Source organism: Microcebus murinus, chromosome 12 (assembly GCF_040939455.1).
Source record: "Microcebus murinus isolate Inina chromosome 12, M.murinus_Inina_mat1.0, whole genome shotgun sequence".
Lineage (NCBI taxonomy): Eukaryota > Metazoa > Chordata > Mammalia > Primates > Cheirogaleidae > Microcebus > Microcebus murinus.
Window position 1 is genome coordinate 28,695,091 of NC_134115.1, and position 13,885 is coordinate 28,708,975.

Here is a 13,885-nt window from a genome sequence, read left to right on the forward strand (position 1 = left end):
GCATTGGCTGTAAAGACCCTCTTATAAGTTAAGGCAGAGCTTTCCAACCAGCGTGCAGATGGTCCCCCTGGACTTTGGGGAGGGGGTGACCTGGACCTCCAGGCGCGGTGCCTTCACCCCTGCGCAGCCTCCTTCAGGGCTCCAGGTCCTCTCCAGTCGACTCAGTGTCTTGTACAGATATTAGCATTTCTCTGTGTGCCATGAATCAACAAGGTTGGCAAGCACAGAGTCAAGGGGTCTTGTTGTCGCTGGGGAGGGTGTACAGGAGGGAACGGGCCTCCAGGCTGGCTGTCCTCCCAGGGCCTCGGTTTCTCCCTTGGCTGTGGCATGAGGATTCTATTCTTTAAGCTCCCGTCTCAGCTGCCTTCTCGCTGCTGGTGAGGTTTTCCATCACAGATGCCATCCATTATTGACGAGGCATGGAGAAGGTGGTCGTGAATAATTAAGCAGGTTTCAGGTGCAGGATGAACATCAAAGGGAAGAAACAATGAAAACAAAGGAGCCCAGGAAGGAATTCTGAGTTCCGTTGCGCCAATAGGGCACTCTGTGTACGTGCGTTCTATAACCTTCCAGAAGGCCTAGCAGTTTTCTTTGAGTCTGTCTAGCAATTTTTAAGTCTCCTGTGTGCTGGTTGTTCTCTGGCTAACAACGGAAAAAAGTTACAGGCTTTCCACGGCAGCAGTGGAGACTCCTAAAGGCTTCAGCCTCCCTGTCCTGGGCTGTTCATAAATCCAAACCAATGCAATTTTCCAGACTGATAGTGGGGAAAATGGCTTCACCATGAGCTGGGGAGAGTTAAATGTTAGGGAGTGTTTAGTCTGGACACATGAAAATCAACACCCAAAGATTTTTCTCTTTTACGGAAAGAAGAAAGTGTTTTGAGAGATGCCCAGTGCTGCAAGCTAGAAAGAAATACCTTCTGCAATGAATTTGAAAGGGCTTTCCTGAATGGTGGCTGACAGCCACAGGACTTGCATCGGCCTGAGGCTGGTGACAGTAGGTGCGATCCGACCGCCAGCAGGAGTGGTCAGAAACGCCAGAACAAGGAGGAGAGAGCAGGGAATGCCTGGGGACACCGTCTCTGGCCCTGTTTCCCACGGTGGTCTTCTACCTGCGGAACCCCACTGCTCGCTTCTGTGTGCCTAAGCTCCCCTGCAGCTCGGTTCCACCCATGCTTGTCTTGACCTTCCTCTGGTCTGCTCTGGTCCAGCTCTTGAACCCAGTTTGGGATTATCTGTTGGTTTGGTTCCAGCCAGGCCGGCTGTGGAGGCAGCTCTTATCTGTGTTGGTGCAGCTGGCTTGCCATGTCCCTGTGCTGACGCTGTAGCGCGAGGCTGCCAGAGGCACTCAGTAAACGTGACAGGGCGTCCCGGGCCCCAGAGAGAGGCCGGGGCGCTGGCTGGCCACAGCGTCCTCTGGGCTCTCAGCACGTGCCCAGGTGCATCTGACGCCGGGCCCGAGAGAAACTCTTTTCCCCCAACTCCCACCCCTTCCTTCCACAGGAGTCGGGTGCTTTTTTCACAGGTTCTATAAACGCAGCGGAGTTCGGAGTGTGTGAAAGTTTCTGGTAGCACCTCGGAGCCAAGTTTATTTTCTCCAGAAATAGTAGGTGCCACTGCCAGGGGGGTAGGCGGCTCGCTGTCAGAAGCATCAGCAGATGATGCTCCGCTGGTGACGCAAGACTTCCCCGGGCACCGAGGGGTTGGTGCGGAGGGGTTGGACACCTGGGACATGGTCGCATCTCCTGTTACCTTTGCACGATTGACGTGGGCATCCAACACCGCTGGAAACAGTCCTCCAGACGGGCACCGAGGTCAGGAGTCAGCCTCAGCTTGCAAGCGTGAGCACGAGAGCTGGCCCAGCTGCCCGGACTGCACCCGGAAACATGGAGAACTTTTGGATGTACCAATTTGAGTGTCACGAAGAAGAAGAGGTAGGTGGTTCCTCAGGCTTCCAAATGACATTTGGCCACTCTGCTGTTGGCTCTCTTCTCCTCGTCCTGCCAGACTGTGAGTTGTTCTCTGCGTTTCCCTGGACGGTAGGAGTAACTGAGCACAGCAGGAATAGACGGGGAGCGCGGCATGCCCCAGGACGGCAGGAAGTGTGGTCAGGTTTGCCTGTAGTTGGAAGTCCAAGATGGCCAGGAGAGAGAAAGGGATGTTTGATCAGGTACTTAGAAAGGGTGCGTGGAAGGGTGGTTGTGCCGGTTGTGTGTCCCTGTCAGCGCACTGCATTCTTATTCTCCACGTTCTAATAAATGAGTCACTTTGGGCAACGCAGCCTCTGGTTTCCATGCTCTGTGTTATGTCTTTTGTTTCCGTGATGCTAATAACAAGGAACCGAGATTAGTACCTTGCACACAAGGATTTTATTGCTTGGAGCTACTTTGCTGGCAAATGGAGGTAATGGGTATAATGTAGCCTCGTACGGTGCCTGGCACACTCTATGCCTTCTATAAATGGTCACTGTCACTGTTCTTAGCAGGTAATGTGTTATTTGCAGCAAATTGCGTGCTGTAAGCTGCTCTTAGTACACATTAACAGTGGCTTTGGTTTTTCCTCCCACTGAGCTCAGGGTCTGTGGCCTGGGAATGCAAGTGTGAGAAGACAGTGAAGGGATGCATGGACTTAAATGAGGAAGTGAATACAGGGCATGTTCATGTGCCCAGATTGTACTGCGTTCCAGATGAAAACAGAGAGACTGTTGCAGAGGGAGAAAGGATAACCTTTGTTTAGAGATCGGCTTTATCAGATAAGTGGCTTCACTCTTACACTGATGACTCTGGTTTGTAGATAACTGGTTAATTTTTTTGCCTTGGAGAGCATGGCTTTAGGAATTCTTTGATGCTGATAATATGAATTATTTCTGTGTCCCAATGATGAAATCGCCTTCTGTTTGAGATTTCAGCTGTGCAAGGCTCTCTAAGGTGCCAGGTGGTCCATGTCTTTGCCCTCTAGTTTTAACATGGGTCTGGCTGACTTGGGGCTGGGAACAGACGGCTTTGCCTATGGGAAAATAGAGAACAGAAATAGTTGGAATGTTTTAATTGACAGTTATCTCAAAATGTTCCATTGGTATTAATTGAATCCATTATAAATGTGTATATAAAACACTTCATTAAGCCCAGGCTATTATCATTTTAATGACATAATTATGCCCCTACAATGCCTATGATAACTTTCCTACTTTACCACATTAAGGAAATACAAATGTGCATCCATAATACAGTTTGCATTGAGAGTGAATAATTATGGATTTCTTAGCCAGTTTCGATTTCCAGAAGAACAAACCTATCTTGGGGCAAGAAAAAAACTAATCATACATTTGGGTTTTATTTTTATAATTCTAACATGGAAGAAGGTTAATTTAAAACAACTTAGATCAGTGAAAGAAACAATGTACATTGATCTGAGAAAAGAGAGAAAGCTGGATAAACCAATAGCATAAGTGGAAAAGCTATTTGAGTACCCTGGAACTTGAGAAGCCCCACGCAGTCTCGAAACAGAAGTTTACCAGAAGAACTAGGGTGTGTGCCATGGCCTGACCTAGGTAACTATACCTTTGAAATTCCATGTAGAAAAAGGAGTAGGACCAGAATGTTCAGGCTGGAAAGGAATTGAATGACCAAGTGCTTGGTTACAGTCTATATGAAATGCCACCTTTGAGGACACTTGTTCCCACTACTGTATCCACAATACTATTCTAACCATATGGGGATGCACACCTTGCAGGTGATGTCCACTAGGGAAGGGAGACAGACCGTGATCAAGAACCAGTGAAGGACCTTTAGCTGCTTGTACCAGTGACCTCATGAGCACATAAGTACAGTACTACATGTGTTCAGACCTGCTCTGTATATAACCTATGTTTCATTTCCTTTTTCCTCTGACACAACAAGATAGATGTCTATGCATCTATGTATCCTTCCATTTATTCAGTGCATTTATATATTTTATGGGAGGCTCTGTATTAGGCACTTGGAGAGGAAAACATGTAAATTAATCATAAATCCTACCTTCATGGTGCTTATTAAAATATTGTAATTAAAATATAATTATTGTCCTATAGTAGTATAATATTTTTATGAGATACAAAGGAGAAAGTAATGTGCCATAAGAATTCTGCAGATAAAATGCAGGCAAACAATTCTTACAGGAGGGGGGATTCCTTTTACTGAAGAGAACTGGGAAGACTGCAGGAGAGAGGTCGTGGTTGAAATGGAAATTGACCTCTGCAGCCTCGTGGATTTGTGAAGTTCAGACAAGAGCATAACCAGCAGCACTGAGCAGAAACACGCAGGTTATGTACTGGGAACAGAAAGTATTAATATTAATAGTTCCACTTGAACTGATGATAAGAGAATACATACAGTATTAAGGCCAACCCTTGGAGTGCCTTAAGTGCCAAGGTAAAGAGTCTAGAATTTAATCTATAAGCAAAAAGGAGTGCCTAAAGATTTTTGCATGGAGGACTGACTTGCTCAGAGCTTGTTGACACTGTGTTTAAAATGACAGCAAATAAGTCATTAGTGAGAGGGTCTGGTGAAGGGGTTCATGAGCTCCTGGTGCTATGGTCTTAAGTAGTATGTTGGCTGCATGGTCACCTAAAAAGAAGGAAAAAAAAAACAACACACCTTATTCTCAGGTTCTATGAGTTGTTTCTCATATGTGAAATTACTAAATAATTCATTCCCAGGAGGGTTTGGCAAAACTGTATAATTTTTAGAGAATTATTTTCTCCTGCCCTTCATTGCAATGAATTTTTGTCACTGAGTTTCCTTGGACAAAGGGGGGCCAGCACGTACTGAGACTTGTTAAAGTTGGCTAGAGCAGGCTGGGGTCTTTCACCAGGTGTCCTAATTAGTGATGGATCAAGGTCACGCATGAGCTGCGCTATAAATTGACAATAAAGTAGTTCATATGCACGTTATTCTCTTTCGTAGATCAATTACTACGATATTAATAGCATCCCCCTCAACCCTCATGTTCGGAAATGCTTTACTGGATGGGAGACAGTGAACTTGCCGGAAGTTGCACACAGCAGTTGGAATACCCCCAGCCTCAGCCAGTAATGAGCTGTTTCTACCAATATACTATTAAGAGTGTTGGGGCTTATGAATTAATGTGGAGTCTTTTGGGTCTGATTTTATAGAGTCTTTTGTCTGCTTATATTTTTATCCTTGGATAAAATTTTAATAAGGAAGAAACAGGATGAGAGGAAGAAAACATCCCCCTGGGTGTGTGTTGACCCTGTGAGCACTCTCCCAGAGGGATGAAATGATTTTTGTAGCTGTTGGAATCATGAAAGACTTACTAAAACTGGTAGAGTGCTTTCTACGTCCCCGGGCACGGAGGCAACCACCAGTGTGCAGTTAATCCTCTAGTCAACCCCAGGAGGTGGGTAGTAACTGTTTCCCGTTTCTTGGAAAGGATCAGAGAGCATAGATAACCTGCTCATGCTCGGGGCCATGAGTGGTAGAGCCAGAAGTCAGACTCTGGTCTGCCAGACACGGGGGCTTGAGCACCTAACCACTTAGCTATCCTGAAACATACTTGTTTCAGCCCCAATATACCATTAAAATATCAAGGTCTTTTTCAAGGGAGACATGCAACTTGTGCTCCCTATAATCACACTGTGCTTTTGAAAATGGACCCTAATATTGGAGAGCCAGGTGGTGGTGGCTTTGAAAGCTACACCTCTTATCTTAGCAATTGATTGGCTGTTTCTTGTTTTTAACTTCAGCCAACCAACAGACTTTGTTCTCTATGGCCTTCTGAGTCCTGGGCACTGTGACCGGACAGGATCCTGTGTCTCTTCCACTGGAGGTGTCCCTGGCCCAGCTGCTGCATGCCCGCTGTCTCTCCTCCAGCTTGCTCTCAGGCTCTCTGTTCGCGCCTGTCTTGGCAGATGTCATGTCACACTTTAACCAGGGGAAGGGGTGTTCTAAAGCTGCGGTCCCCAACCCTTGTGCCTATTAGGGAGCAGGCCGCAGAGCTCTGGCCCCCTCCCCCCCACCTCTGGAAAAATTGTCTTCCAAGAAACTTAGGAAGGGGGGGCAGGTGCACAGCAGGAGGTGAGCAGTGGGGGGAGGGGCAGCATATTTACAGCCACTCCCCATTGCTTGCATCACTGTCTGCGCTCCACCTCTCCTGCCCAGAGTCCATGGAAAAATTGTCCCTGGTGCCACAAAGGTTGGGGGCCACTGTTAAAGAATCCCTGTATATGTTTACCTTCAAAAAGCTACTTAAAATTAATTCATTTAAAATGAGGACCAAAATTTCAAAGTAAGTGTGGATAAGAAGGGATTGGATTAAAACTTTACCTTGGAAAATAATGCTAAAAATTATAAACACAATCTTTTGACTAGCAGCACCTAGATTGTAATTCCAACTATAAACAAATTCTTAGAACAGAGTAGTAGTATTGATTTTATATTGATTTAGTATTGATTTTAGGTTTTTTGGGTTTTTTTTTTTTTTTACTAAAAAGCCATTGAATCACACAATAAAGTAGTCTTCTTCAGTTCACATGTGACTTTTGCAGCATGATCAGAAAGGGTCGTTATGATCATGAAGAAAAGCATTTCAGCAAAAATGTTTAAGGACTGACTCAATTTTCCTAAAGGCCTCTCCTAATTATTAGATATTCCTGTCATCCTCTTTCAAAGCACCTCTGATGTTCTGATGTTATCATTCTTTCCATTTATTTCTTCTTAATTGGTGCAACTCTGCCAACTCCTCCGTTGTCGGTAGCAGGTTTAAGCAATTCCCCAACTTTGCCTTCTTCAACTTTATGCGATTCTGCTATTTATTTTTGCAATATTTACACCTCTCTGTACTGTATTTGCTGGGTTTTGGTTGTTTTGTTTTGTTTTGTTTTGTTTTTTCCTCATAATGTCACATGGTCCCAGCAGTCAGCAGGAGACCAGTTGACCACGGTGTGGACCAGATAGGTGGATGCTAGTGTCTGGGGAGGAGGGCTGTTCAGGTGGGCACTGATATTGTGTCTTCCTCTGTTTTCTGTTTCTATAAGTGAATACTTGAGACTAGGTGATTTATAAAGAAATTTATTTCTTGTGGTTCTAAAGGCTGGGAAGTCCAGGGTCAAGCAGCTGCTTCTGGTTCAGGCCTTCTTACTGGTAGGGCACAGGGCATCATGTGGTGAGGGCCTCAGGAGAGATGAGCAAACTGGCTTTTATAATAGACCCACTCTGTAGTGACTGACCGACTCCCTCAATAACCTGTTCATCCATGAGTGGATGAATCTATTCATGAGGGCAAATCCCTCATGACACAGTCGCCTCCCAAAGGTCCTGCCTCTCAACATTGCTACACTGAGGACCAAGTTTCCAACATAGGAATTCTGGGCACACACTCAAACTATAGCACCTTGTACGTAGTTGGCTCATTCATGACTGTTTTTGTGTCATTACAACTTTTCTTTTCCTGCAGGGACTTACACAATGACCACTGTTGACAGAGGACACCCTGTATTTGTAACCTATAGCTCTAGCTCCCCTGACAGACCTGGAGCTCCTTGGGGGCAGACAGGGGTCTGGGCTTGCTCAGACTCTGTCAGCACTTCAGGGTAAATGAACAAATGGCCCAGATAGAACTCACTTGTTGTGTGTCTCTTGACTGGAATTTCTCCAGAAATCTTTCAGTGTCTCTGTGCCCGTCTCCAAATCATGGATTTGCTCTCACAGGTCCTGCCTCAGTCCTTAAAGGAAAGAGGCTGGGGGCCCTCACCTCCAGCTTCGGGGTGTTCTCATGATCATCCCATCAACTGGTCCAGTTGTCGTCTCCTCTTCCTGCAGATTTCCAGGGATTATAAAAGGATCAAGGGAGGCCGGGCGCTGTGGCTCACGCCTGTAATCCTAGCTCTTGGGAGGCCGAGGCGGGCGGATTGCTCAAGGTCAGGAGTTCAAAACCAGCCTGAGCAAGAGCGAGACCCCGTCTCTACTATAAATAGAAAGAAATTAATTGGCCAACTGATATATATATAAAAAATTAGCCGGGCATGGTGGCGCATGCCTGTAGTCCCAGCTACTCGGGAGGCTGAGGCAGAAGGATCACTCAAGCCCAGGAGTTTGAGGTTGCTGTGAGCTAGGCTGACGCCACGGCACTCACTCTAGCCTGGACAACAAAGCGAGACTCTGTCTCAAAAAAAAAAAAAAAAAAAAAAAAGGATCAAGGGAAAGGGAAGAGGGTTGAGAGTGGAACTCAACCTCTCACTCCTTTACATCTTCCTGTTTAACTCAGGAAACCATTACAAGGTGCCTACATTGGGCTTCTTCTTTGAGAGCAGCAGGTCAGTGACTCACAAAAAAGAGACAAAAACCCTGGCAGAAAGTAGGAGCTGTTGGCAAGGCCCTGTGTCACCCTCAGGGTGACACCGGTGATACGTACTGCCCAGCTTCTCAGCCTCCTCTCTCCCTGCCCCGCCAGAGCTGCGCTGTCCCTATCCCACCCCACTCCGTCAATACTGCAGTCTGTAGGGTTCAGCTGAAGCGTCACCTCCCCCAGGAAGCACTGCCAGATACACACCCTCCCCTCCGTGCCCCCACTGTACAGATCAACGCCCCAGCCACCTGCCGCGCCCCTGCCTTTACAATCTGCCTCCTCCCGTTCTCTGGAAACATAGCTCCTTCCCTTTGTTCTTTGGCCCAGTGTCAGAAGCGCAGGTAGGCACTGAGATGTCTGATGAAGGAATAAATGAATAATTATTCGTGCGCTGCTTTTCCCCCTTACAAGCATAGCCTGGAAGTCCCTGGAACCATTTTCCTGTCTCACCCCGACCACCAGCTGTGCAGTCTTTGCCCCTAGGAGATGTTCGATCAGAATGAAAATAATCAGCTTCCCCTTGGGATGCTCTGGCATCCCAAGGCCACTGCTGGCTCCAGCGCCAGTGGACAGGACAATCCATTTCTTGTCTTGACATTGAAGAGCCTAAGTCTTCAGGCTAGGAGCTCTGCTCTGTGGAGTCCCAGAGCTACGGTGGCAAAATATAGATCGTAATCTGCTAGAACATAATCTGCAGAAGACAAGTTGTTGAGCTTAAGGAGACCTCTTGTAATTATGTAGAGAAGGGAATTGTGGATAAGGCATCTCTGAATGCTCCATCCTAGATAGACATTCATGTTCAGCACTTACCTTTGTGAATTCCCAGTCCCGCGTTTGCTCTCCACCCCTGTAGGCAAATGGTCCCATTGTTTAATATTAAATACCCATCCAGTAGCCCAGAAGGCATGAGACTCCAGATAGAGAAATATGTGATAATTTTTACTTTTTCTATTATATCTACCAAAATTGGCTAGATTTTGCCTCTAATATATTCTTTGAAAATAAAAAAGTATTATGTAACTTGATTTTTTCCTCTGCTTTGAAGAGTATATCAAGGTAGAAGTTGGAGGTAAGGTGCAAAGGGCTTTTACAGCAGACATTTGAGGTGAGTTGAATACTAACACCACTGTTCAGGCTTCTCGGGCACTGTGTCTATTCCAAAGGTGTCTGTCCACCCTTGACATTTCGACAATGGTTTGGCGATTTGTAGGCTTCCGCCAGATGGGGTCCTCTCTTATTTGGAGAGAGCTTTCTGCTTCAAAAGAGCTTTGCTGGAGCCCAGGATAGAATCTTTACAGGCAAAGACCATTTCTGTAATTCAAAATGCAGATCGAGTGTTCTACACACAGCAGTGGAAAAGGTGCTAGAAAATAATCAAAGAAAGCAGTGGGTGGATCTGTAATGTATCTGCTCCCCATGCAAGTTGGAAAACATTGTAAAGCTAGAACTATATTGAAATCATTTATTCTGCAAACATTTGCTGAGCACCTACTGGTTACAAGACCCAAGGGTAGGCACTTGGATGATGAAAACCAATGAGACAAGGTTCCTACTGCCCAAGAGCTCTCGGGGGTGGAGGGACATACACGTGAACAGATAATCATACAACAGGCACATGCCATCGGAGAGAAGTGTACCGTGCACAGCGTCTGGGAAGGCGTCAGCCAGATGAATGCTTTTGGATTGAGCATTGAACCTGGGAGGGAATGAGGGGGAGGTCTCTAAGTGGAGGTGGTTAATTGCAGGTGCAAATGGAAGGGAGCGTGGATGAGCTCAAGCACGTGCAGAAAGGCTAGAGCCTCAGCTGCCCAAGGAGAAAGGGTCCCTGTTGAGGTTGGTGTGGGTCCCACAAGAGCCCCCGTGAGGGCAATGCCTCGTTTGTGCCTCCTCACCGGCGTCCCATGGCGGGTGCCCAGCACTAGTCGCCTCCCTTTCCTGTGGATCTGATCTCTCTGTCTGCACTGCTGCTCACTGTCCAGGTAACCTGTCTTCCCACCTCATCCTAAAGTCATCGGTGCCCACAAAGTTGCAAAGAATCCATTTTTAGAAGACTTGGAGCAACAGAGAAATAGGAAAAGTGAGACACTCTGGGGAATGTTTTTTAGATGAAAGCATTACATAGCCCTCACAAGCGAGCAACTAAAGAGCATCCAGCTGCACTCGCTTCCCCAGATGCTAGAGACCCTTAAATTCTTGGCGACAGAGGAAATTACTTGGGGGCAAAAATATAGAGCCATAAATACCTGAGGAAGCTCTTCAGGTTTGAAAAACTGGGAAAATTCAAAGGCATTAAATTCTCCTGAAGACTTCACTCCATTAATATTGAGTAAGCCAAACAAAGAGCTAAATCAGTAAGTACCCACCAGTCCTCTCGGGTGCCGAATGAAAAATCCTGTGTGTTTCTTTTTAAAGCCACACAGGGCTGCTTTATTGTGGCCAGGGGCTGCGGGGCCTGGGGTTCTTTATGGCTGCTGTTGCCGTGCCTGCCCTCTTGGCTTTACTGCAGAGTCTGATTTCTGCATGTGAGTATTTAAGGGGCTCATTGGTCCTCACCTCGATCGCTGCCCAGAATTAGGGTCACCGGAAACAGATCCGGGCCTTACAGCAATGGGGTGGGATTGCACACCTTCCTAGTCTGAATGATAGTGAATCTCACTGCCTCATCTTTCTGTGCATTTGGCGTCCCCTAAATTTCCTATAATTTAGACTTTTTGGAAAAGATTGCTTTTTTTTATTATTATTATTTCACACAATGCTCACTGAGAGTGTACCCCACCCCCACATCCTTGGTATGTGAAACATTCTCCCTTTCCCAAGGGAGCCAGTGTCAAGAAATCAAGACTCGGGTCCAAGCAAGCACTAGTGTTATCTTGCTTTCTTTGCCCAAGTTCACATCTCCACGCTCCCTGAGAGAATGCATCCTGGTGTGGTTTCTCTCTGTTTTATGCCTTCTGTCAAACTGCACCGGCACACTGTGGAGCAGGGCATCCTTGCTCCCAGAGGACCAGCGCTGCAGAATTCTTAAGCTTCCCTGTGATGCACCTGAAGATGCCCTTCACCTGCCAAGATTGCAGGGGTCACACAGAATTGTTTGGGTACTGGCTGGGGAGTGTTTTCAGGGCCTGTGTGAGTCCTATTCCCGTGCTTGCTTGCTTTTTGGGGAGCATCCATTCAGCAGGTATTTATGGGGCACCTGCTGTGCGTGCAGACCTGGGAGCTTCATATCCCCTTCTAGCAGGGCCTGGCGGTACAAGGAGCTGGGGCCCCATCGACTGAGGCAATACCATACCCCAGAGGGGCCATTCTTCCCTGAGCCTATTTTTCTAAGCCTTATTTTCAAGCATATTATTTGACAAAGGATTTTTGAACTGTTCATGCAAGGGTAGGTGCTTTGGATGCTGAAATTTCTCTCCATGTTCAATGGCCTGTGCATGAAATCTGACAAAATATCCAAAATCCGAACTGACTAGGAAAATTACAGGTTGTGTGGTTTCCCATCATCAAAATCAGTCCCAGCTGCCTCTTTAAAAATATGTGTTTTAATTTTTGTTTTTCCATTCATATCATCTTGGGCAGGTGATTTTGTAAGACATTTGGTACCCTGAGTGTTTGCATCTTTCAGTAAGAAAATAATTTTTTAAGCGTATTTGTGTAATGCCCTTAGCTCTATTCATTTAGGATGTTAAGTTTGATATTCAACTTTTTCTGTATTTTCTTTCAACAGTTGGCCTAAAGGGAGAAAAGACCCAGAGCTATAAAAGCTCTTTTAAAGTGTGGCAGGAATTGAGACAGCAAGCTTGGAAACCGCAGGTGTTTTATGTATGGTTGGCAGTTTCTCTGTAAAGAGGCTTTCTCCCCACTGAAATGTCCGTGCGGTTGCGTTCTGCTTTGCTTCTCTCCCCAGCCAGGTGTTCGCTGAGTCCCTCAGGTTCTCACTGTGTTTATCCTCTTGCTGTGTTCTAGTCTCCATCTCCTGGCAGTTCCTCACCCCTGGGTGCCGAGTCATCGAGTACACCTCTTCACCCCAGTGACCCCACGGAAGCCTCCACAAATAAAGAGGTAGGGTGCCCTTTTGTCTCCAAAGCTGTCAGCCTGTTTTGCCTTATCCTAATATTGCTCTGTGCTTTCTAATACAGCCCCCTAAAGAGCTCCTGACCTAAGTTAACCTCAGGAGAAAATGTCTGATTTCTCCTCTCCGGTGTGCAATTCATCCAATTTGGTAGCCACTGGCAACAGGTGTCTAATTAATGAATAAAATGAAAAATTCACATCCTAAGCACACTAGCCACATTTCAAGTGCTCGGTAGCCATCTGTGACTAGTAGCGCATCGGACAGGGCTGATTACAGAACATTTGCATCATTGCAGAAAGTTCTGTTGGACAGCACTGAACATCGGACACCAAAAGCTGCATGTACCAGCATCCTTCTTCATGGCATTGGGTGTCTTCTTATACCATGGATTTGTAGTTACTGTGTGCTTTGGAAAATGAGTTGGTTTCTTAAACACCCATGTATTTCAGGCCCAAGTGAAATATCTTACATAAGAACAGGATGACCACATGTCTCGATTTACCTGGGGCATGGTTCCAGTTCCCACCTAGTATCCAAGCAGCCCACCTGGTGAGCGCCCCTTCTCACTTTCTACAGTAGTGCTGTCCGGCAGAACTTGCATGGTGATGGAATTGTTCTACTTCTGTACTGTCCAGTATGGTGGTCACTAGCTTCATGTGTCTGCTAAGCCCTGGGAATGTGGCCAGTAGGACTGAGGAACTGAATTTTTCATTTTATTCCATTTTAATGAACTTATGTAGCCACACGTGACTGAGGACTATTGGACAGTGTAGCTCTAACGTGTCCCTTTTGGACAACAAGTCCTATCGTTGCCCTGCTTAAGGAGAATGTTTAAGTGAGAATACTCTCGCCTACTCCTACTGAGGTCTCTGGGGCTAGAAAAGGGCAGGTAGGGGAGCCACTGCCTTCTCCTGTACCTGATGTCCTTTTATACCTGGCTGTCACCCACACCTTGTGAACCAACAGCATCAGGTAAATATTGGCCTGTGCCATAATCCGTGTGTGGGCTCACTCACTCTAAATATAGATGCTCCTAATCAACGCTGAGGAGATGTGTTAAAGAGGCAAACCACATAATGAATGATGGTCTCATTTTCCCTCCCTTTGCTGATAATTTTATGTTAAATGCAATGAAAGAAAACAATCTCTGTTTTAATCTGAGTGGCAGATCGCTTCTGAAGAGCATCTTAGTTAAAATTTACCCTTAAAGTATCATTGAATACGCATATATTTGCCATTAAATATTTATGCAAGGGAGAAGTGTATTTTTTTGTTGTTAATATATTCATATCAAACCAAACTAACACAGAGAGACCTTCTCTGCAATGACACCAACATTAGAACTTAGACGAGAAATATACTTTGACCTCCTCTAGTGTTGATCCTTAGCCCCCAGGCCATTGGAACAGGAGTGACGGGGTCACAGTTTCTGCTGGTCCTGCCATTGCATAGTTTGCCTCATACTTTACTC

The 13,885-nt window shown here is 46.1% G+C and overlaps 1 protein-coding gene and 1 long non-coding RNA gene across 4 annotated transcripts in view; one reads left to right on the top strand and one right to left on the bottom strand.

Moving 5' to 3' along the window:
* The window catches only part of APBA1 (amyloid beta precursor protein binding family A member 1), a 215,519-nt gene that overhangs the window by 162,063 nt on the left and 39,571 nt on the right, over positions 1–13,885 (top strand). For all 3 annotated transcript variants that reach the window (XM_012736829.2, XM_012736836.2, XM_076008642.1), the window contains exon 3: positions 12,306–12,401. In XM_012736829.2, coding sequence (XP_012592283.1) covers positions 12,306–12,401 — 96 coding nt within the window. The remainder of the gene's footprint in view (positions 1–12,305; positions 12,402–13,885) is intronic.
* The window catches only part of LOC142874274 (uncharacterized), a 29,036-nt gene continuing 17,953 nt past the window's right edge, over positions 2,803–13,885 (bottom strand). Inside the window, exon 3 of the long non-coding RNA XR_012922086.1 lies at positions 2,803–3,005. This is a non-coding gene — a long non-coding RNA (uncharacterized LOC142874274). The remainder of the gene's footprint in view (positions 3,006–13,885) is intronic.